The 21,012-nt window shown below is 41.8% G+C and overlaps 1 protein-coding gene across 2 annotated transcripts in view; it reads right to left on the bottom strand.

Annotated features, from left to right (window-relative positions):
• The window catches only part of Lama4 (laminin subunit alpha 4), a 144,085-nt gene that overhangs the window by 9,154 nt on the left and 113,919 nt on the right, over positions 1–21,012 (bottom strand). For both annotated transcript variants that reach the window (XM_041654188.1, XM_041654187.1), the window contains exons 24-34: positions 19,441–19,572; positions 17,660–17,802; positions 15,044–15,182; positions 14,530–14,667; positions 10,870–11,003; positions 9,842–10,003; positions 8,926–9,073; positions 6,682–6,872; positions 4,663–4,852; positions 3,266–3,421; positions 2,036–2,195 (exon numbers count right to left, since the gene is read on the bottom strand). In XM_041654188.1, coding sequence (XP_041510122.1) covers positions 2,036–2,195; positions 3,266–3,421; positions 4,663–4,852; positions 6,682–6,872; positions 8,926–9,073; positions 9,842–10,003; positions 10,870–11,003; positions 14,530–14,667; positions 15,044–15,182; positions 17,660–17,802; positions 19,441–19,572 — 1,693 coding nt within the window. The remainder of the gene's footprint in view (positions 1–2,035; positions 2,196–3,265; positions 3,422–4,662; positions 4,853–6,681; positions 6,873–8,925; positions 9,074–9,841; positions 10,004–10,869; positions 11,004–14,529; positions 14,668–15,043; positions 15,183–17,659; positions 17,803–19,440; positions 19,573–21,012) is intronic.

Raw genomic sequence — 21,012 nt, 5'->3', positions numbered from 1 at the left:
TGATAGTGTTTACTTGACATACTACTCAAAAACAAGTTAAATATTTATTTCCCAACACAGTGTTCCTTTCTTCTTGTTTTTAGTCAGGGGTCTCTTTGTGCAGCCCCGACTAGCCTAGAACTTGCTATGTAGACCAGGCTGGCCTCAAACTCATGGAGATCCTAAGAAAGCTGGAATTAAAGGTGTACACCACCATGCCCAGCCCTCCTGGTAATGCTCAAGGAACAGAACATAAATTATACGGTTGACTATACATTTCAAACTGTCCAAACTTTAGAATTCTTTAAAGACTAAGAGACTTGAGTGTTATGTTTTTAGTAGGAGTGAATGGGAGTGGGCAGGGAAGGAAGGCAAAATCCTGAGGTAGGCAGAGGGCAATTGCCTCTAATCACATTCTACTGGACATGAGAGGTTGTTTATGAAAGTGTACCTGCTTACATCATGGCCTCCTTATCAGAGGTTGTACAAAATCCCCAAAGGTTGTTTTATCAAACCCATTAAGGGGTTGCATCATAAAGAAGGGTTAATCCTTTATATTTATGGCATGTTTGCTGTTGTGAGTTAGATGATGGCTGTGGATAGTCTTTTTTGTGCTTTTGGAACTGTCACCCAGCACACAGACTGCTGTACAGGGGTGTGCACACTGCCCTTGAGGAGATGTGCTCACAGACTGCACAGATTGCCATACAGGAGATGTGCGCGCAGACTACCTGATGCACAGGGGTGTGCACACAGACTGCCATACAGGGGTGTGCACGCAGACTGCAGTACCCGGGGTGTGCACGCGGACTGCAGTACCCGGGGTGTGCACACAGACTGCAGTACCCGGGGTGTGCACGCGGACTGCAGTACCCGGGGTGTGCACGCGGACTGCAGTACCCGGGGTGTGCACGCGGACTGCAGTACCTGGGGTGTGTACACAGACTGCTGTACAGGGTGTGTGCACGCAGACTGTCTGATGCACAGGGGGTGTGCACGCAGACTGCCGTACCCGGGGTGTGTACACAGACTGCCTTACAGGAGGTGTGCACGTGCTGAATGCATGAGCAGCGCAGTAATGGTTGGGGAAAATCTTCAGAATAAGATCTCTGAAGAGCCGGGCGGTGGTGGCGCACGCCTTTAATCCCAGCACTCGGGAGGCAGAGGCAGGTGGATCTCTGTGAGTTTGAGGCCAGCCTGGTCTAGTAGAGCTAGTTCCAGGACAGGAACCAAAAAGCTACGGAGAAACCCTGTCTCGAAAATAATAATAATAATAATAATAATAATAATAATAATAATAATAAAAAGATCTCTGAAGGCCAGTGTTATATTGGGGCTTCAGATCAGGTGGAGGGAGTGTAAGTTCCCTCAGTGGGGACAATATTTTACACGGATAAGAAAACTTAGAGGAGTAAGGTGGCCAAGAGCTGACAGAGACCACGTTACAGGACAGTAAAGAAAGTTCTGTGCCACGGTGGTCTGCATCCACAAGTTTGCCCAACGAAAGCAACAAGAATGGGTGCTGCATATTGGATTTGAAACCGTAAAGGCAATAACAGTGGTCCCTGAGGAAAGAGGGACTTTACAGGGATGAGGGACCTTACAGGGATGAGTTTAGCATTATTAAATTTTAACTTTGGGCTTAAAGTTTTCTGTCAACTATCTCCTGTAAAGAGGCATCTCAGGATGCAGCTTTCGCCATATACCATTGTTATCATCTGTTACGTTGCTCTAACAGGGTACCTGACACTGGCCGATATCTAAAGGAAGGAAGTCTATTTGCCTCTCAGTCCTGGAGCCGGGAAGTATAGGCGGCAGCATCTGTTGAGGCTCCTCCTGCAGAAGTGGCAGAGGGGCCCGGGTTTCTATACAACAGCTCACTCTGACGGCGAACAGCCGAGAGTGAGATCCCACTCACACCGGAACAACATTCATCTTTGCAAGGACTAAATTTCCTCTCACAGGCCCCCATTCCGGATGCATTGTACTGGGGAAGCGAGCTTTCCCTCGAGTTTAGGTGGGCCCAACCATAATTACACCGGAGCAGTCGCCTTACCTAGGACCACATAGCCTCCTTCTGCTGAAAAGTAAGTTCCTGTTTCCATTGGCCCTTCGAAGCAGGGGGTCACACTGAATGTTTGCGAGGCCGAGGTGATGGAGGCACCGTTGAGCTGCAAATTGCCCAGGCAGCCGCTGAAGCTGTAGACGGAGTTAATCTGAAAGAAGTCATTTAAAATCCCCTTGCTCAGCGCCAGTTTGTTTGGGAAAGCAAACGAGTGAGTTCCAGAGGAACAGTCTCAGCCCCTGTCCATTTGCCCTTTCTGAATGATCAATATGGCTCCACGTAATTACTTTTAGCTAATTCATGGAAGCTGGAATGTTGTATTTCATAACTTTCGCGCACAGTAATTAAGCAATGGGAATGAAACGTTTCTGCAGACTGTGACGAGATGAGAGCCGCAGTCATGGTTTTCCAGGAACGACGGCTGGGCCTGAGATCGCGGACATGGAGGGGAATCCTACGAAAATGGTAGGAAGCTTGCTGAGGGCTTCATTAGGTCATAAGGCAGGTGTGAATCTATCATGCTGTAGGATGTGGCACTTGGGACCCTTTAGACAGCTGATTCTATACTACATTTGGGAACAGTGAAAAATGATTGTCCCAGGACGGGGGCGAATTATAATGTAAACTGCCTTTCCTAGGATCTTAACATTGTATTGGCGCTGTGACAAAAATCAGTTCTATGTTTGTATTTAAGATAAATTAAACCCTTTGGTACCCTCCTTTCGCTGAGAAACATTTTAAAAACCTGCAATGGTTACAGTTCAATGCACAAAAATGTTTCTTATATTCTCAATTCTTCACCTTACACCCATATTCCTTGCATATTTAAAAATTGTATGTGAAAAAGAAAAAGCTGGAACTGGATTTTAAGTGAGCTGAAGGGTTTTTTTGTTTGTTTTTTTTTTTCCAACTCAGTAACACAGTGCAATGACTTGTTCTCTGGTCTCCGTGTAACAAATGAAGTAATGAGATGCCCTGGAGACAAAAGTTTCAAGACCTACCAAGCGTTCTTCACCTCACTTCTATTTTAAAATTAAGAGGTGACAGTTGAGTTTGTAATGCCCCAAGGCAGGCAGGAAGCCCGTGGAACAGCCTAGGATGCTTCTTCTCCAGCAAAACCACTTCACTTTTGCTGGTTGCCTACTCTGTGCAACGAGGACCTGAATTCAGTGATCTTCCAGTTCAAGGGCCAGCGACTTAGTCTTGCCCCTGCTGGCTTACCTGGATGTTTTTCACAGCCCTTCCAGGAGCCACTCCTCCCAGATAAATGGGACCCTTGATTTTCCAAGCAGCCCCACTTGGAGGAAGGCTTTCTTCTAGGACTCGTAGTCCATCAATGACCAGTCGGCCGCTGCTCTTTTCCCGACTAAATATCACCTGGATAGAGAGAAGGAGAATAGCCTGGCTTAGTGATGGCCCCAAAAGGAGGGGAGGTTGTGTTGTCTACCCTCTGAGTCCTGGTATTGCAATGCTGTGGGAAGGTACAGGAAGTTCTCGAACCATGGACCCATCTCTGAAGGTCAGCAGCCATCTTTCTTCCTCTTAGTAGGCTTTTGGCTATCTTGTTCTTGGAGTGCCAGAAACTTTATTCCTTGATTAATAAAGCAGACACCTCCTTGCTTGATGCATTCTGGCATCTTTTTGTTTTTCTGGCTCTCCTTGGGTTTGCCACTTCATGCATTGGACAAGTGTCCACCTGTTTTGTTATCTCTGGATTGAGTGACTTAAAGCTAGTTTCTGTGTACAGGTTATATTTTTGGCAGGGTACTTTAGGAAGCTCCTCCTAGCTGAAAAACTACTGTGGGACATTTGTTTACTGTGTGAAGACGTGTTGCTGTGATTGGTGCAATAAAAAGCTGAATGGCCAATAACTTGGCAGGAGAGACAGGCGGGACTGCTGGGCAGAGAAAGATCTCTGGGAGGAAGAAAGAGGAGTCTCCAGAAAGCGTGGAGGAAGCAGGATGGACAGTATGGAGAGATGAGTTATCAAGCCTTCTGTCAGAGCATAGATATAAAAATATGGATTAATTTAAGTTATAAGAACTAGTTAGGAGTGAGGCTAAGGTAAGGCCGACCTTTCGTAATTAATATTAGTCTCTGTGTCATTATTTGTGAGCTGGTGGCCCAAAGGAAAGCCTTCTACAAGTAGCCACATTCTCCACATTGTGTGCAGTGTCCTCTAGCCATTCCACCCCACGGCCACCGTAGTCGTCAGGTACTCCCCATCGGAAGAGCCTGTCTCCCAAGGGGCTTGCTCACTTCATATCTCCCACAGATTACTTTTCGAAAGAAAGTCAGTAATAGTTGTCAAAAATTATAAACTTAGCTTACTGTTAAGTGCGGGGAAAGGAAAAAAAATCATTAAAAACCAAACTTTAGTTCATGCTGATGACTGGGACTTTGGTTGAGATTATTATTCTTAGCCTGTTATTATCTAAATATGTGGTTCAAGACTTTTAAAGTAAACAATTATTAAACTCTTAAAATCGAACTCCGGGTGCCCAGCCTCAGAATCCTAACGTGGCTGTTTCTATCAGGCCAGTAGTCTAGAATCAGCGGCAATCCCCAGGGCAGTGGCCAATGTGGGCTGACAGCAGCGGTCTCTGCACTCAACTTACATCATGCCATAATCCGTCATTGTATTTCTCCTGGCTTCTAATCTTCAGTTTCTTGTGGCCAACATTAAACATGAAGACCAAGCGACCATGAGCCAAGAACAGAGTCATGAAATCACCCTCTTCCTGGTCTGAGACATAGAAAATCATCCCGTGGGAGGACCGGGTTTTCAGACGAATGGAAAACTGAGATCTGGTAAGGCAAGAGCGAAGTCGCCATGGGTAAGGCAAGACTGAGAATAATAGGTCAACATGACATTTCAAAGCAATACAGTCCAGGGAAGAATAGTCATTCTGTCTAGTTGCAAATAGCTTCATTCGCGTTATCCCTGGCTACAAGCTAATGGGTTTTGTTGGGTAGGCATGGTTACTTCAAAAATGCTAATTCTCCTCGAGACCTATTCTAGAAATGTCAGGCACAGAGGACCCCACGCATGTGAATCTTTACTTTCTCTACAGGTCTGTTACACATTTCACACAGTCTTATCTTGTTTATAGATCTTACGTTGTCTTGCTTTGAAGATTAATGGGATTAATCTTGTCAATTTGACCACATCTGGAATTAACTAGAATCCAACCAGCTGGGCACATCTGTGAGGGATTTTTCTTGGCTGGATTATTTGAGGTGGGAGATCCACCCTAGATCTGAATCTTCTGAGGTCAGAAACAACCCCCCCCCCCACGAATCTGGGTCACACTGTCTGGAGACTGCTGATAGACCAGGACACGGAAGAAGGAAGCTTTTGTTCTTTCCTTGCTCGCCATCAGCCTTGCTGGCAAGCTCATCTGCCTTGCTGCTGAGATATTCCTTTGTGCATAGTAGAACCTACTGCTTTGGGGCTGTGACACAGGTCAAAGACCAGCTGAGACAACTAGCCTCATGGGTAGTACAAAGAACTGGGTTCTTTGCCTTTCTGTTGGGAGACTGCTATTATTTTACTAGTCAGACCACAGCCTGTAAGTCACTCTAACAAATCCTCTTTTTATCTATATATATTCATTCTATCAGCTTCTTTAGAGCGGTGGTTTTCAACCTTCCTAAGGCTGGGACCCTTTAATACAGTTCCTCAGTTGTGGTGACCCCCCAACTATAAAGTTATTTTTGTTGTTGCTTCATAACTGTAATTTTGCTACTGTTATGAATCATAATTCAAATATCTGGTTTTCGACAGTGTTAGGTGACCTCTGTGAAAGAAGTCTTGACCCACAGGTTGAGAACCACTGCTCTAGAGAATCCTATCTAATAAAATTAGTAAACACTAAAAGCCAATATGTTAAATTAACTTATCTCTGTGGACAAATAGCCATGAGTAATTAATATGCAGAGAGAAAATTTCACAGAGATATTGTTTATATCCTACATAAATCACAGACTAAGGTTCCTCCCAGTAGAAGGGTATAGAGTCTATACTATGAACAAATATCACATGTCAAAAGCATGTGTGAAGAAATCTGCCTAGAACTTTAGCTCCAAGTGTGGGTAAGGCGCGTTTATTAAGTCTCCTTCATGAAGCATATGAAAAAGCAGATTTTGCCTGCTGTGTACATAAACACTATGAAAATGAATCTTTAATAACAGGGAGTCATTAGAGATTTGCAAAGAATGGGGTTTGAGGCAGCTGGAGGGCCACAGATGTACACGAACATTTGGGTGCATCCTCATTCATAATCTGCATGCAATTTAAGTGGGGAAGGGAAGGCAATATCAAGTCTGCTGATGGGCCGTTCTGGACTTTCCCTGGTTAAGAGGCCTCTTTTTGGAACGGCCTTGGTAAACTGTGAAGATGCTGCTCCATGTGCCTTCCACTGGGAGGGAAAGTGTGAGCAGTTTCTTGGAAAGCAGGAATCAAGTGTTGTTTAGCATATACTTTCACACACACACACACACACACACACACACACACACACACACACACACCAGGATTAAGACGACATAGAAGGAAAGGTAGGAGAAAGGTGCCCCGTGACAAACAAGGATGGAGCATGGCACAAAGCTTCTAGAAGGACAGTGCACTCCTTTACTTTTCACCAAAGTCTCCTTGTACGTGTTCAAATTCTTGGCGGCTGTTGGCTGTGCCTCCATACTGGTAGGCATGTTCTATTGCTCTGGGGCTGTTGGAGAGGTGGCAGTGAGAGTCTCTTGGAGCCTTCTGTTCTAGAAACTTCAGGCCAATAGGATCCCAGGCAGGAGGTTCATCCTTATTTTTCTTTCCCTGTAGGAAACAAGTGAAATGGAGAGACGACAGTTCTGAAACTGGTAACAGAATTTAACATGTAACGTCTTTATCCTTAATAAGAATACAAAATTTGCAAAGTGGCTATTCCTTGTGAGTTTTCTGTTTATGAGCAATCAGGCTACATTTTCTTGTAGCACCATAAACAAGCGACAGCAACAGTAACCACACGGCATGATAGCAGACCCAGGATTCTAGTCTGTGATTGCAAACCAGCACGCAAGTGCAGCTTTAAAGAAAACTGCTCTAGCGCTTAAATTAAATAAATATCCTAAATAACAGTGACCAATGGGAAAGCTGTCAATAAAATAACCCTGAGAGAATCAATCAATAAAATCTCCACATATCCACACAGCATCACATTAACACATAGTATTGCTCATATATGCTGTGGAAAATGTTAAGATATCGGGGTTGGAGAGACTGGCTAGTGGTTAAGAGCACTGGCTTCACTTCCAGAAGACCTGGGTTTGGTTCCCAGTATCCACACGGCAGCTCACAGCAGTCATTCGCTCCAGTTCTAAGAGATCTGATGACCTCTTCTGATGTCCTGGGGTACCAGACACGTACATGGTGCACAAGACATGCATGCACTCAGAACATTCATACATATAAAATAGATCTTTAAAAAGCTTGAAAATATTTAGGGTTATTATTTTTACCAACAGGCTGTATAATGAAACTTTATGTGACCGAATCAATATAGAAGAACATTTTAGAATAGAATTCTTTTCTTTGATGATCTGTTGGGCCTTTTAAATTGCCCCACTGATGCAAAAATGTAGTGTTGTGAAACTATTGACTAATATTTAATTATAAGGTCATCTTTATTTCTGAGGCAAAATAAAAGTGTAGATAATATCAAGTATGTAATAGTTTATTCACTATTTAAAGCAAACATTTATTGATGAGTAGAGAAATGAAAAACCAGCCTGTTCTGATTGACTACAGATATGTAAGCCTTAGAGCAGATGTGTACAAAGAAAGGAGCTTTCTAGAAAGAATAAAAGCCAGAAAACTAACCTGAAAGGAAAAGAGAGAGTGAGAGCAAGAACAAGAAAAAGAGGAGAGAGAGAGAGAGAGAGAGAGAGAGGGGGGGAGGGTGGGTGAGAGAGGGAGAGAGAGAGAGAGAGAGAGAGAAATGGAGTTGGTGTTGGTTTTGATTTTGGTTTTTTTAACATGTGTAAGTCTGACACTTCACCAGGAATTAGGGAGAAGGGAAATGATTGCACTCAATATAACTAATGCTCTTTTGCACTGTAAAGATTCATCACTTGTATTAGTTTAATAGAATGCTGATTGGCCAGTAGCCAGGCAGGAAGTATTGGCAGGGCAACCAGACTAAAAGAATTCTGGAAAGAGGAAAGGAGAGATGCAGTTACCAACCAGACACAGAGGAAGCAAGATGAGAATGCCTCACTAATAAAGAGTGATATGGCTGGGCGGAGAGAGGTATACAAGGCAGAAGGAGACAAGAGTTCATTGCAGTCTGAGGTCTGGTGGAGAGCATTGCAGTTTGCAGTCACGCTGAGGACGGGGTCACCCCTTTGTCTGAGCCTTGGTAGAGGTTAGAGCTCTCTAGTGGCTTGGTTGCTTTGCTTTTCTGATCTTTAGCATGAACCCCAATATCTGTCTCTGGGACTTTATTATTTGTGTTACTGTAAAATAAACTTTAATGATTTTCATGACTATGACAAAGGCTGAAAATTATTGCTGAAAGTAGATTATAGTAGACAGTTATAGTTCTAAATATTAAACACACACACACGCACACTGCTAAGAGCAGAGCTATTTTGATCGCCTTTAATGCAAAACCATTAGGATTGGAAGTAAACAGCAGACTCTGCTCCTCTGAGAGCAATCCCTGGGGCAGTACATGCTACAAGCTGGGCCATCTGCTGCTACCGGACCCCTCTTCCACCTGGGCGCATGCGTCAGCGAGAGCAGGGTCTACAGCGCAACCGCGTCTGGGATTGTAAGTACACAGCACGAGGGCCACTGTGGGTTCCGCACAGTGCTAGCGGTTGATTACCTGCTTATTTGTTTTAGGCTTTGAGGAATTTCTTCCTTTCTTGTGAAGGAGAAGCAATGGCGATGACTCAATGGGACACTCGTAAAGTGAAGTGTGGACCTTTTCGGAATAACGCTGGAAATCTTCCACCTCCACATCTCTATCCAGCCTGCGTGTAAGAGGAAGAAAATCATCCTAAAAATGCTGTCTGTCACTACGTAATGAAAGCTATGGCAAAACCCTGCAGTGGTGGAAATGTAGGTGTGTGTATATTGAGTTCGTGTGCTAGATCCTAACCTATCTTAACAGGAAGCGTAACAGTCAACTAACGCTGTTTTTTGGGCATTTCACATGCCGGCTGACAGCTGTCCTTTCCTCTATACACTGAGTGACGAGGACCATGCCTGTGTCCCTTCGTCTGTGTTCAGTTTCTCCCTTGCTTGTCTTATATCCTCAGAGCCTCTGTTGTCTCTTAAGGATCTAGATCAGTGGCTTTGTTTAAAGCCAGGCGTTAAATTAAGAAGACCTTGAACTTCGAACAAGGATTTCAGAATGCTTACCTGTAGTTTCCTATTAATAGCCAGCACAAAATAAAGTGCATATCATATTTATATCTTGTTATATACCAGGTGCTGAACAAGGTACCTTAATATGTCTTGTCTTGTAAATTTCTGTGACAAGGCTACCAAGCAGGTACTCTTGTTATCTGTGTTTTTCAGGTGAAGAAATGAAGGCTTGTTTAGCCACAGCAATACAGGAATCAAAGGTCAAGAGACTTACAATCCTAAGTATGTCAGTTGCTCAAGCACATGAACTTTTAATTGCTGTCTGGTAAGGATCGTAAATTTCATAATTATCAATTTTACTAGTGTAAACATTTCACTAGTGTATTGATCAATATCCATCAGGTCCATTCGCTGGTTAAAAATTAGTATACCTGGTAAAGTAGGCATTGCTTATGCATCCGGTGAAATTAGCATATTGAGGACTAATGGGTGAGCCACCAAAGTAGAACTTCTTCTCGCTTGTTTGAATCTGTTCCCCTTTTTTGCCTGCAAGAGTCTCAATCCGTTGGCTTTTGTCTACTACCAGTTCATATCTGCAAAGGAGAGAGGTTTTATACACAGCACATCTCACCCAAACATTACTTTTCACCGGACATCCAGGTTTTCTCACAGGGCCGAAATGGAACGTCTCCTGCATGAAAAGACTGATTCCTCAGGAGGCCCAGGAGGAAATGACTACACACGCCTATGTGTAAGACGGGTTCTCCAAGCCGAGGTTGGAATTTAAATCTCCGGGCTGAGAGTTTTTTAGGGAGAACCAGAGCCCACCTCTGGCAGTCGTCACATGTACCTGAGGTCAGTTTCATTGGCCAGCACAGTAGGGGCTGATCATGAGAAGCAGAGTCTGCAGACACTGTCCCACCGTTTACTTCTGATGGGAATATTCTAGACAAAGAGTCAGGGCAGCGGCAGTCTCCAACAGAGGGTTTTTTTTTTTTAAATTTCAAAACATTTTGTTTTATGAAAAGAAATCCCAGTAATTATATATATGTTAAAGATGAACCTAGAGCTTTTAAAAATGTGATCATAAATGTAACACCCTTTACTGTTTAGATTGAAAAATCTAAACACAACCAGTATTGGCTGAACCCCTTCTATGTGAAAAACTCTATTCGCCAAGTCCTTGGTGTGCGCTTCCAGCACAGAGATGAAAACGGATCTTTTTATTGACCGCCCCCCTCCCAAAGTGTCTGTATTGGTTAAGCAACTTTCTGACGGTGTCTTTGGTATCTTTTGAAAATGAATAGTACCTTTTTGGGAAGAAGGTAAGCTGTTCCTTGCATTACTTTTGGAACACTAGAAAAGCAACGGTACAGCCTAGGAGCCACAGTACTTCTGACAGAAGCACACCCTGGAAAGGGAGATCCTGCTGGGAAGTATAGGAAGGGAGGAGCTATACCTTGTGGGTGAGACGGAGGCAATGACGAAGTGGGGTAGCCCATCATGGTAATGATTGTCTGCCGACATAACCTTGGTCTTCTTTACTTCCATGACGACAGTCCCATTGTCCAAAGAGATGGAAAACACATCAGACTGAAAAACAAGCACATGTATTTAAGTAGGGCTCTCAGGATAAAAACTGGACATGTTTTCAAAATCCACTTGATAGCATTGCTTAAAAGAACACACAGTGTGCAAAAAATTTGCTGATAGGATAATTTCTGTGACTAGCAATGACTAAACACTTTTGCCTAAATTAATGCGGCTTGTAAAAGTAGATGTGGTTTAGGGCTGGCTCAGTAGATGAATGTGCTTCCCCGGAAAGCCTGATGACCTAAATTCAGAAGCCCGGAAGCCATGTGAAAACCAGATCCAGTAGCATGCATATGCAGTACAGTACTGTTATGGTGAGACAGAAAGTGTCGATAGGAGTTTGCAAACCTGGAGTACACATGGACCTGGAAAACCAAGAGAGAGCTGTCTCCAAACAAGGTGGAGGAAGGTGAGAATGGATGCCTAAGAGTTGTGCTTTGACCTCAACACATGGTAGGTATACATGGTAGGATATACATGGTAGGTATTCATGGTAGGATATACATGGTAGAATATATTTGTAGTCTCTTGTAGTCTCTCTCTCTCCCTCCCCATTCCCACCACTCACATATTTCAATGGAAAAAAGATACTCCCACATTTTGAGCTGAAACCCTTTGGTGGTTATGTCATGCCAAGAGATGACTTTGTCTCAATACTTTCCTAATCTAAGCATTTCTATCACATTGCTCTCCTTGATCCCCTTGAAAGAGAGCGTGTCAGCCTCCTGGAGGATGCAAGTAGATGAAGAAGCTGGACTTAATTCACTAGTATGTTTTTTAAAAAATGTTTCACTTATTTGATTCATCGAGATAGAAGAGACCTTTCAAGAAGCAGAAGTTACTTGTTTTCTGAATTTGCTTACTGCTCATTTCAAAACACTGGTGGATGATAATGTGTTTTCCCTTTCCTTACATGTACACTAACTTTTAAAGTCAGCTGTCAGTCCACAAACCCCAACTGTACACCAAAACCGCCGACGGTGAGAGAAAATAATTTAACGGACGAGGGTACTCGGAGACAAGCGTTGAGGACAAAAGTTGTACAAAAAGCTTTCTGTAAATCCACACGGATGCTACTGATTTAAATTATATTGAAAATAAAAATGACAGAGCTAGGGGAGATTCATCAGTCTACAAAGAGTTTGTTGTACAAGCATGAAGAGCCCATTTGATCCCCAGAACTCATGCGAACAGCTGGGCATGGTAGCTTATACTTGTAATCCCAGCCCTGGGCAGATGGAGACTGGCAGATTTCTGGGGCTCACTGGCCATGCTGCCAGTGAGGGACTCCTTTTCAAAAACAAAACCAAACAAGTCCAAGGCAAATGGCACTTGAGGAAGCATGACACCTGAGGTTGTCCTTTGACCTCAACATGCACAAACACCCGTGTGTACATGCACGTGTTAAATCTCCCAATATACACAAGCAACAGAGACAAATTTTTAAAAGGTGGCAGATACAGGTAATTGTAAATAGCAAAATTTGCTTTCAAAAACTGTGGTATAGGCAGAGGTGTATCGGCTGAATCTTAGCGTCACCAAACCTCTATAGAGCTTTATTTTCACGGGAATGAAGATTGAAGTGGGCATCACACAGGGCAGGCCAGCTCTCTGTCACTGAGCCACAAACCCAGTCTTTAATTTTTGGCTTAAGTTTTGTAAACTCAAAGGCAAAGAAGGGTGCAACTTTCTTCTAATTTATAAACTAAATCACTAATGTGTTTGTTCTTACATGCAGAGGCTGCTGTTATTATGGTGCCATGGATGCTTTTGGCAGGTTGTAGATATATGTGGTTCCTTTCACAAAGCAATAACCTAAAATGTTTAAGACAAAATAAACATGAATAGGAAGGAGATCTACTACATTGAAATATTGCTCTCAAAATGGTCAAATAAGGAATTTGTGATATATAGTAATACTCTTCCATATAAAGACATCAACTAATAGATTTAATAGACCTGACAGCTTCTATATTTGCAACTAGTAGAAATGAACAAAAAATGATAATTTCAAATGTCTGCGCCAACTGTAATGTCAAGTGAAAAATATGTGTAATTTTGTTTAATGATAAAGTTAGAGGTAGTGCTAATACGACTGTGGTTTAAAAATGTTATTTCAGTTGGAGAAAATAAAGATACAGTTTTCCACAATTGAGTCTATGGATTCTTTGAATTCTACCCATCAGCTCCTGAGGGGCAGGACTGAATTCCACACTAAGATATGTCTATGGTTGCAATAGTGGCATGAGTGTTATGGATGTAATCAATTGCTGTCTTTTGGGATTTAAGGCCTGGTCTATAGAAGCAAACACATGCCTAGTACTGTTGACCTGGCTAAGAACCTCTGGTTGGGAAGCTCACAGGCCCCAGGGTGAACTTACTACGATCACTCTGCTAATCAGACATAGTATCTAACTGCCCTCTAAATTTTTATCTCAATACCGGGAGAATAGTACGGTTCTCGGATATCATCAGAGAAGTTTCATTGTGCAGTGGATGGCAGGCAGTCAACCCGGGAGCTTACGACTAGTCAGAGTGTTCAGAGTGTAAGTTCATGGGACTCATGGACCATCAGGGGAGAGGGGGTGAGAGCCAGAGATTGGGGAAGTCTGGAGCCAAAGTGTCATCTACACTCCCGAGCGCAGGCACCTTTGGTGGCCTCAACAGGGCCTGTGAAACATCAAGCCAGTCAACATTCTAGCATGAGAAGAAGGGGTTCGTGAACCCCACCCCAACTGTGGAAGTGCGGTGTGTTGATGGCTTCTGCAGGAGGGAGTCAGTTTTCTTAAAGGGTATGGCCTCTGTGGGTCAACAGTGTTCCAGTGGCTGGCCTCACACCCAGGAGTACATGGGCAGCGCGAGGCAGACGTGGATGTTGGGTCATTAGTAATGGTCACATCACCAATATCACCCACCAACATTTTATCCAAGCCAACTGGCCCAAGAGAACTTTTAACAATGTTGGCAATAGAAGCTGCAGACATAAATTTCTGGGAGCGGATCGCTTCCCCAGTACTGTGGTCCCTTAACATGGACAGAGGGCCCTCCATCTTCAGGGATCCTGGCCAACCTCACTAACACCACACATATCTGGTATCTCTGCTCTGATGGTGGTGACCATAGCGTGGAGAGGCCCGAGTGAAGGATTTTTTTATGTATAGGAAAAGAGGACATTAGTTGGGTTTAGGGAGGGAGGGAGGTGGGATGAAGCAGGAGGAATTAGGGGAAGGAACAAACATGTGTGTGTGTGTGTGTGTGTGTGTGTGTGTGTGTGTGTGTGTGAGAGAGAGAGAGAGAGAGAGAGAGAGAAAGAGAGAGAGACTATAATGAAATACATTGTATAAAATTTTCAAAGAATTAATAATATTATATTAAAAATATGTGTATTGCATATTTAGCATCTGATAGTCTCTGTGTATTTGTGAGCTAAAATCTGAATCAAAATTCACTTTCAACTTGCACGAAACTTGTTTCTGATAGACAAAACAGCTACACAGAATATCCTCAGCGGGAAACAAGTACTTACCCCTGAAGCATAGTAGAACAGTAACCCATTTGGCTGTAATGTTCGGAAATTGAAACCTCCTTCGAAGCCATCAAAGAAAGATATTTTCTGAGTTGAAGCAATAAAACTTTGCCCGTTGAAATATGCTCTGCGAGATATCTGTATGAGAAAAGGTAAACATAGTGTTTTCTTTGGCACTTATGGACCGTTTATGTCAGTTTTCACATACAAAGAGCCTTGCTGCCAGGGAAGCAGTTGGTGTTTGAATTTGGTTTCTGCTGGAATTCAGGCACGCTAGCTTCTTCCCATGTTCCTACAGCAGCTGGACTTCAGCTTTCCCATTTCTTACACCCGAGTGACCACCAGCGTCTGAGCAGCCTCTGCAGGTGACAGGAGAGTCCCACAAGCCTTTCTAGTTTAATGAATTTTCTTTCTCCTGGCAACAGAAAGGAACCCAGCGAAGCAGAGGAGGGTTGATCTCACTGTCAAAAGTGATGTTTACCCCTGAAAGAGCTCTTGGCTGAATGGTACTTACTAGAGAGTCTTCTGGGCATCCGTAACCAACTCCTAGGGTTTCTGTCTGCTCCAGTAAATTGAAATCTTTCTTTTGGAACTGGAAGCCCTTCATGCATCCCCTGAAGTTGATATCTAGGGGAAGGTGTGCTCTCAGGGTCCTGGAAAAGGAAAGCAGTCCTCATGGACACAGCTGTGCTGATAATGCTGCACTGCATACAGTCCCTTCAGAGCTCTGCTTGCTTACCATCATAGCCGCTTTAAAACCATCCGCTCTCAAGCTCTGTTTTGATAAGCACACAGCTGTGTTGAGCTGTGTCAAACCTTGGTGTGCAGCGGACTTTGCTCCAAGTCAAGACAATTGCTTACTTCTTTATAGTTTTGAAAAAAAAATTAGCTTACATTGTCAATTGCTATCTTTATAACAAACAAGCGATATAGATGGAAATACTAGTTGTTTTTTTTAGAGTCTTGAGATTGAATTGATGTATTACAGATTAAAAAATACTCTGCTATCAGAAATTTTATTGGAATTAGAAAAACAATTACATTGTAAATACTAAGTTAGGACTTGAACTTGTGTTTTCAGACTTCTACTAACGGGGTTGGCCTTATTTGTAGCATAGTCTAATCAAGGAAAGGCAGAGATGGGTCTTAGAGAATGCCAGACTGGGGGTCTGGGTCCCAGGGTCCGCACAGGCCTGCACCAGATGGGTTCCCAGAGCTGAAAGGAGACATGAGCACAAGCCCCTATTCCTAACCCAGAAGCTATCTCCAGTAGATAACCACTGGATATCGGGGTAGCAAATGAAAAATAAATTTTTTTTCCAAACGAATCCCACTGAAGAAACAAACCACTATTAAGGGAAAGCCTCATGCTTAGCAGCAGATGGCCAACACAAAATGATTTAAACAACATTGTTGGAGGTTCTTCGTTTCATGATGTTAAGTCAGGGCACTTAAAAAAAAAACCCTTTACAGGTGCATTGTGTATATTTATCATGGTTTCTGACTTTGTGACTTTTAGGGGATTCCTGTGGGCACCCACACGTGTGTCTGCATCTGTATGTGTTTCTTGTGCTTTTTTCTTGTTTGGTTGTTTTGTCCTATTCTGGTTTGTTTGATTTTGCTTTATCTTTTATTTTATTATTCCTTAGATGCCTGTTTGTTTTCTAACAGGAGACAAGAAGGGTGTGAATCTGCATGGGAAGGGAGGTGGGGAGGAACTGAGAGGAGAAGAAAGAGGGGAAACTATCATCAGAATATATTGCAAGAAAAACATCTATTTTTATTAAAAAGTGGAAGTAAGAGACGTCTTATCCTTCTGATCAGGGATGGCATTCTTGTCCAGTGCTCAACTTAGTTTCTGTCTTGCTGGGTATATAGGAGGTGCCCAAGAACACGACACTTGGTACTGAATGAATGCCAAAGTGGTCTGGACCAAATCACAGTGGGTTAACTATGCAGAGGATGAATGGTTCTGCTGTGTTCTTCCTCCACAGGTCAGAGCTGGAGGGGTGTATTACCCAGCGGGCAGACATAGTGGTAAGTTCCCACAGGACAGCACTGGAGGACTGGAAAGGTGTTTAATTTGAAAAAAAAATGTAGGGAGCCTCTTTCAGATATGGTACTTTGCAACACGAAAGGATTGGACTCAAGATAAATAAGAACTTTATAACAATCGAAATATTAATACACACATATTGCCTTCTGAAGTAATAAATATGTGTATAGCCTTCTGAGGTAAACGTTTATACAGCACTAAATTTACTCAGAAGTAGTGCTAACAGAGAAGTAAATGCTAATAGAGAAGGGTGTTTTGGTTAGATGAGGGGTGGATTCCATCATCACTTCTTGCTTAAGTAGGGGATTTTTTTTTCATTCTTTAAATGCTGGGGACTGACTTCAGAGTAGTTAGAATTTAGGTACGCAAGTGACTTTATGTTTAAAGCTCTCCAGGTTACTCCAACAAGAGTCATCATACAGGGTAATCTCAAAGCTGCTTTTAAGCTTTAAGGATCTCTGTTTCTGTGAATTTATTTATTTTGAGGTGTTGGATCCCCTTGGAACCGGAGTTACAGATGGTTGTGAGCTGCCCTGTGGGTGTGGGGAATCAAATCCAGGTCCTCTAGAAGAGCGGCCAGTGCTTTAAATCACTGAGCATCTCTCTAGCTCTGCTTCTATGAATTTAATGCATAGAAAGAGCTGAATTGTTGAATACAGCAGGACAATGTGTCAGTGCACACAAACCACGGCCTCTTGGGTACCCGCAAGAATGGACATACTGTCAGATACTAGAGAGTTCAAAATAAGTTTAAAGACTAAATAAGAAGTGAAAATATGCACGCTGTTTCATCTCCACGTGATATGTTATCTTCTACTCTTTCTCTTCTTGAGAAATACCGCAGGAGACTATGTTCTAAGAGTAATGTTATACTAATGACATAAAATGCTGATTTAAGGGTGTCAAAGGGCTGGCTGTAGGTGGCCTGAGGTCGATGGATATGTTTGTCTATACCTATGTAGGTGTGCAAAGGCAGCAAGCAAGGATGCTCAAGCTTGTCATGGGACCACTGAGTATTGAATACTCATTAGTATATTATTAACAGTGAAAAGCTACGTAACAAGAGGGCTCTACCTGGATTGCAAAACTTCTTGGGGAGCACCTCCAATGTAGATGTCTGTGAAAGGTATTTTCTTCTTTTCGTTGTCCATGCTCTTGACATGTCGTCTGTCAACTACCAAAATCATTTTCTTGTCATTGTGGTAAATGATTGAGATCTGGAAGAAAGGATGCATTTTAAGGCTCTTTAACAATTAGTTTTGTTTTTTAAAGAACATTTTAATGTATTTTAACTAGCCTGGTTGTTACCACCAGTGTTCTTGTTTGTTCACAAGATAGGGAATAGATTTTCCCTTTTAGTCACAAATATGAGAATTATGGCTTTTATGTAATGTAAATGAACAGTTTATGTTTCCTAAGGAAGGGTCCCTTTTTGGGAAAAATAACTAGCATAGGCTAAATTTTTCTACAAGACTTATTTTCTTCATCTATCTTTTCTGTAAAAACAAAAAGCTTCGTTAAGACATCCTTGATTACAAAACCGCACATATTTTGAGAAGTAACACAGTTTTTTAAGTTTGGACTTATGAAAACCCCCACTATGCCACCAGCCCAATCAAATGAACAATATCTAACATTTCTTAAAGTTTCATTGCTTCATTATACTCCCTTGTGGGGTGTGTGTAAGACATATATTATGAGATCTATCCTCTTAACAATATGTCTTTTTTCTTTTGTGGTGCTGGGAATGGAGCCCAAATCTTCTGCGGGTACATGAATGTGTATGACTATAGCTATATGAGTGTTTAAAATAGCAAGCCGGAAACTTGCTAGGACGGTACTCTACCACTGAATTACATGCCCAGCAACAAATTTTAATTATTGGTATTTGTAATAGCATTGTGTTATTTAGCAGATCTCTAAAATATATTCATGTACCATAACAAAAACTTCCTACACATTGGGCAACTCCTCATTTTCCATTCTCTCTAGCCCCTGGGCAGTGCCACTATAGGCTTAAGCAGGCGCTTTCTGGGTTGTAGAATGCATGCTACCAAAGTGTCAGTTTTTCGCACCATAATAATTTTGAATTACTGGGTTTGTATAAATAAATATGGAATTATTGTTTAAATGACAGTGAGTAGTTCTAGTGAATCTGCAAAAATGCTGGTCAGACGAACAGTCAAGTCCTTCTTTTATTGAAAGTCATGAAAGAACTGAGCAGGAAAAACAGCTGGCTAACAACTGCATTTGGATCCAACTTAGGAGACATTACATCTTTTATATGTCTTATTAAATTATGTAGTTAAAGTAGTTGAAGATGTAGAAGAAGGATATTTTCTGCAGACTATAAATATGGTTGAAGAATAATGAATCTACTTCTGGGATCCTCTTCATGAAGGGACTCACTAGCATGGCTACATTCTAGAGACCAAATTCAAGAGAAAATTTTGTATTTACTTATGTTACCTCCTTATATTAATGAGGCTCAAAGTATAAATAATAAGGGCTATGCATCTGAACCCTGACATGTTCAACAGACCACACACACACACACACACACACACACACACACACAGCATTTTGTCAGTCTGTTATTGTAATCAAGACATTTAAGATTAACAAGAGACTTTTGGTCAATGAACCCCTTTTAATGACAAGGGGACTTCCACTGACTTGTTTGTTAGAAATTCCAATATGTGTTTTACTGGGGCCGAGTAGATGAGGACATATCCACTGTACTTCAGAAGTGACTGTACTGATTTTGCTATCCCGCTCACGGTATTTGGCCACCTGGTCAGATACACAGATGTAAGGGTCGAAACCCAAACACATCCAAAGTGCAATGACAGTACCTCATGGTATCTTGCATCATTAATCTTGGCTTTTTTCAATGTGTCTTCAAGATGTACGGGACCGTTGCTGAATCCAAAGTCATAGAACACATGGAGGTAGCCATTGCGCATTTCCAGGCTGAAAAACATGCTCTGCAGAGAGAAAGCAACTGTAAGACAGGAGCATCCACTGTTAGGACAGTGGGGCAGATGTAGCTGAGTTTGAGAAATGGTATTAAAATTCTTTATTAATGAAATTCCTTGAAGAATAGTCTCATGAAATTCTTATAAGAAGGAAAATGACAATTATATTCCTATCAGCATTTATTTCTTACAGATTACTAAAAGCACTAATATTTTTACAAACTTTAAAATACCTATCTTCTTTTATTTTTATGTTACCCTACAAACCACGGCATGGAAAAATAAGTCACGTTACTGACCCTTAATTCTCCAAGACAAAGTACCACGCTTTTTTTTTTTTTTAAAAAAAACTGCCTGGTTATTAAGCAACTTTTAAAAATATAATAGTCCCAAAGATGCAATTGTATTCAATTGAGGATGAAATTGGTAATTCTGAAAAATCATTCCAAGGTAGACTAAAGAATTCCTCCAAAGTGCCAACAAATACGGATACAGGAAAAAGAAGGTCTTTCTGTATTATTTTGAGCCACTGGATTTGCATAAATGAAGATGAAATTAGAATGTACTTGGGCAAGATAATGTTAAATAATAGACATAATTCAGCAGCTGTCAAATAACTTGCTTTTTAGGTTTTTTTCATTTCAGAAGATAATTCATAGATACAAGAATTGAATGAATTTAAAAAATAAAGTGTTATGAGAAAATCATCATTCTACACAAAGTGATCTCGTGAATGGATTTTGTTTATTTCTTGACATGGGAAACAATCCCTGGAGGTGGGAGAAAAGGTCTTAACTTTTATTTACATCATTAAAAATATTTGAAATAACTGGGCGGTTGTGGTTCATGCCTTTACTCCCAGCACTTGGGAGGTAGAGACTGGCAGATTTCTGAGTTTGATGCCTATTTTACAAAGTGAGTTCCAGGACAGCCAGTGCTACACAGAGAAAAACCTGTCTTGAAAAAACAAAAACCAAACTAAACTAAACCAAAACAAACCCACAAGAAAAAAAAAAACCCAAACCTCAACTGAAATATAGAAAGAAAGTGATCTTTGATATAGATTATTGGTCCTGGGTCTTCACTTCATCGTTGCACCAGACTTTCACAGACTTCCTGAACTGAAGGGCACAAGGTGTCCTCTTCTGGTCTCTTTGTGGGAGTTTATTGGTGATCTGACTTAAAAACCAGAATTTTGACAATCATTCTGTACTGAGATGAGGAGTAATATACAAATATTTTGGGACAGGATACTGGCTACTTCCTGTGAAGTTTTGACAATACTGACAACTTACACAACATTTTATTAGTTATGAAAGGTATTGTTTGAAATTGCTCAACTTTATATGTAATGGTGAATATCTTTAAGCAGCATGAAACTTGGATATTTCAAGAAACACAGTTGATATGTCACCTCAAGATAAAGGGAATGATAACAATGGATTAGGA

This window comes from Microtus oregoni, unplaced genomic scaffold, assembly GCF_018167655.1.
Source record: "Microtus oregoni isolate MIOR12 unplaced genomic scaffold, Mior012 000006F_ref0000085, whole genome shotgun sequence".
Classification (NCBI taxonomy): domain Eukaryota; kingdom Metazoa; phylum Chordata; class Mammalia; order Rodentia; family Cricetidae; genus Microtus; species Microtus oregoni.
The sequence above is the reverse complement of the archived record's forward strand: the minus strand, read 5'-3'. Positions and strand labels throughout refer to the sequence as shown.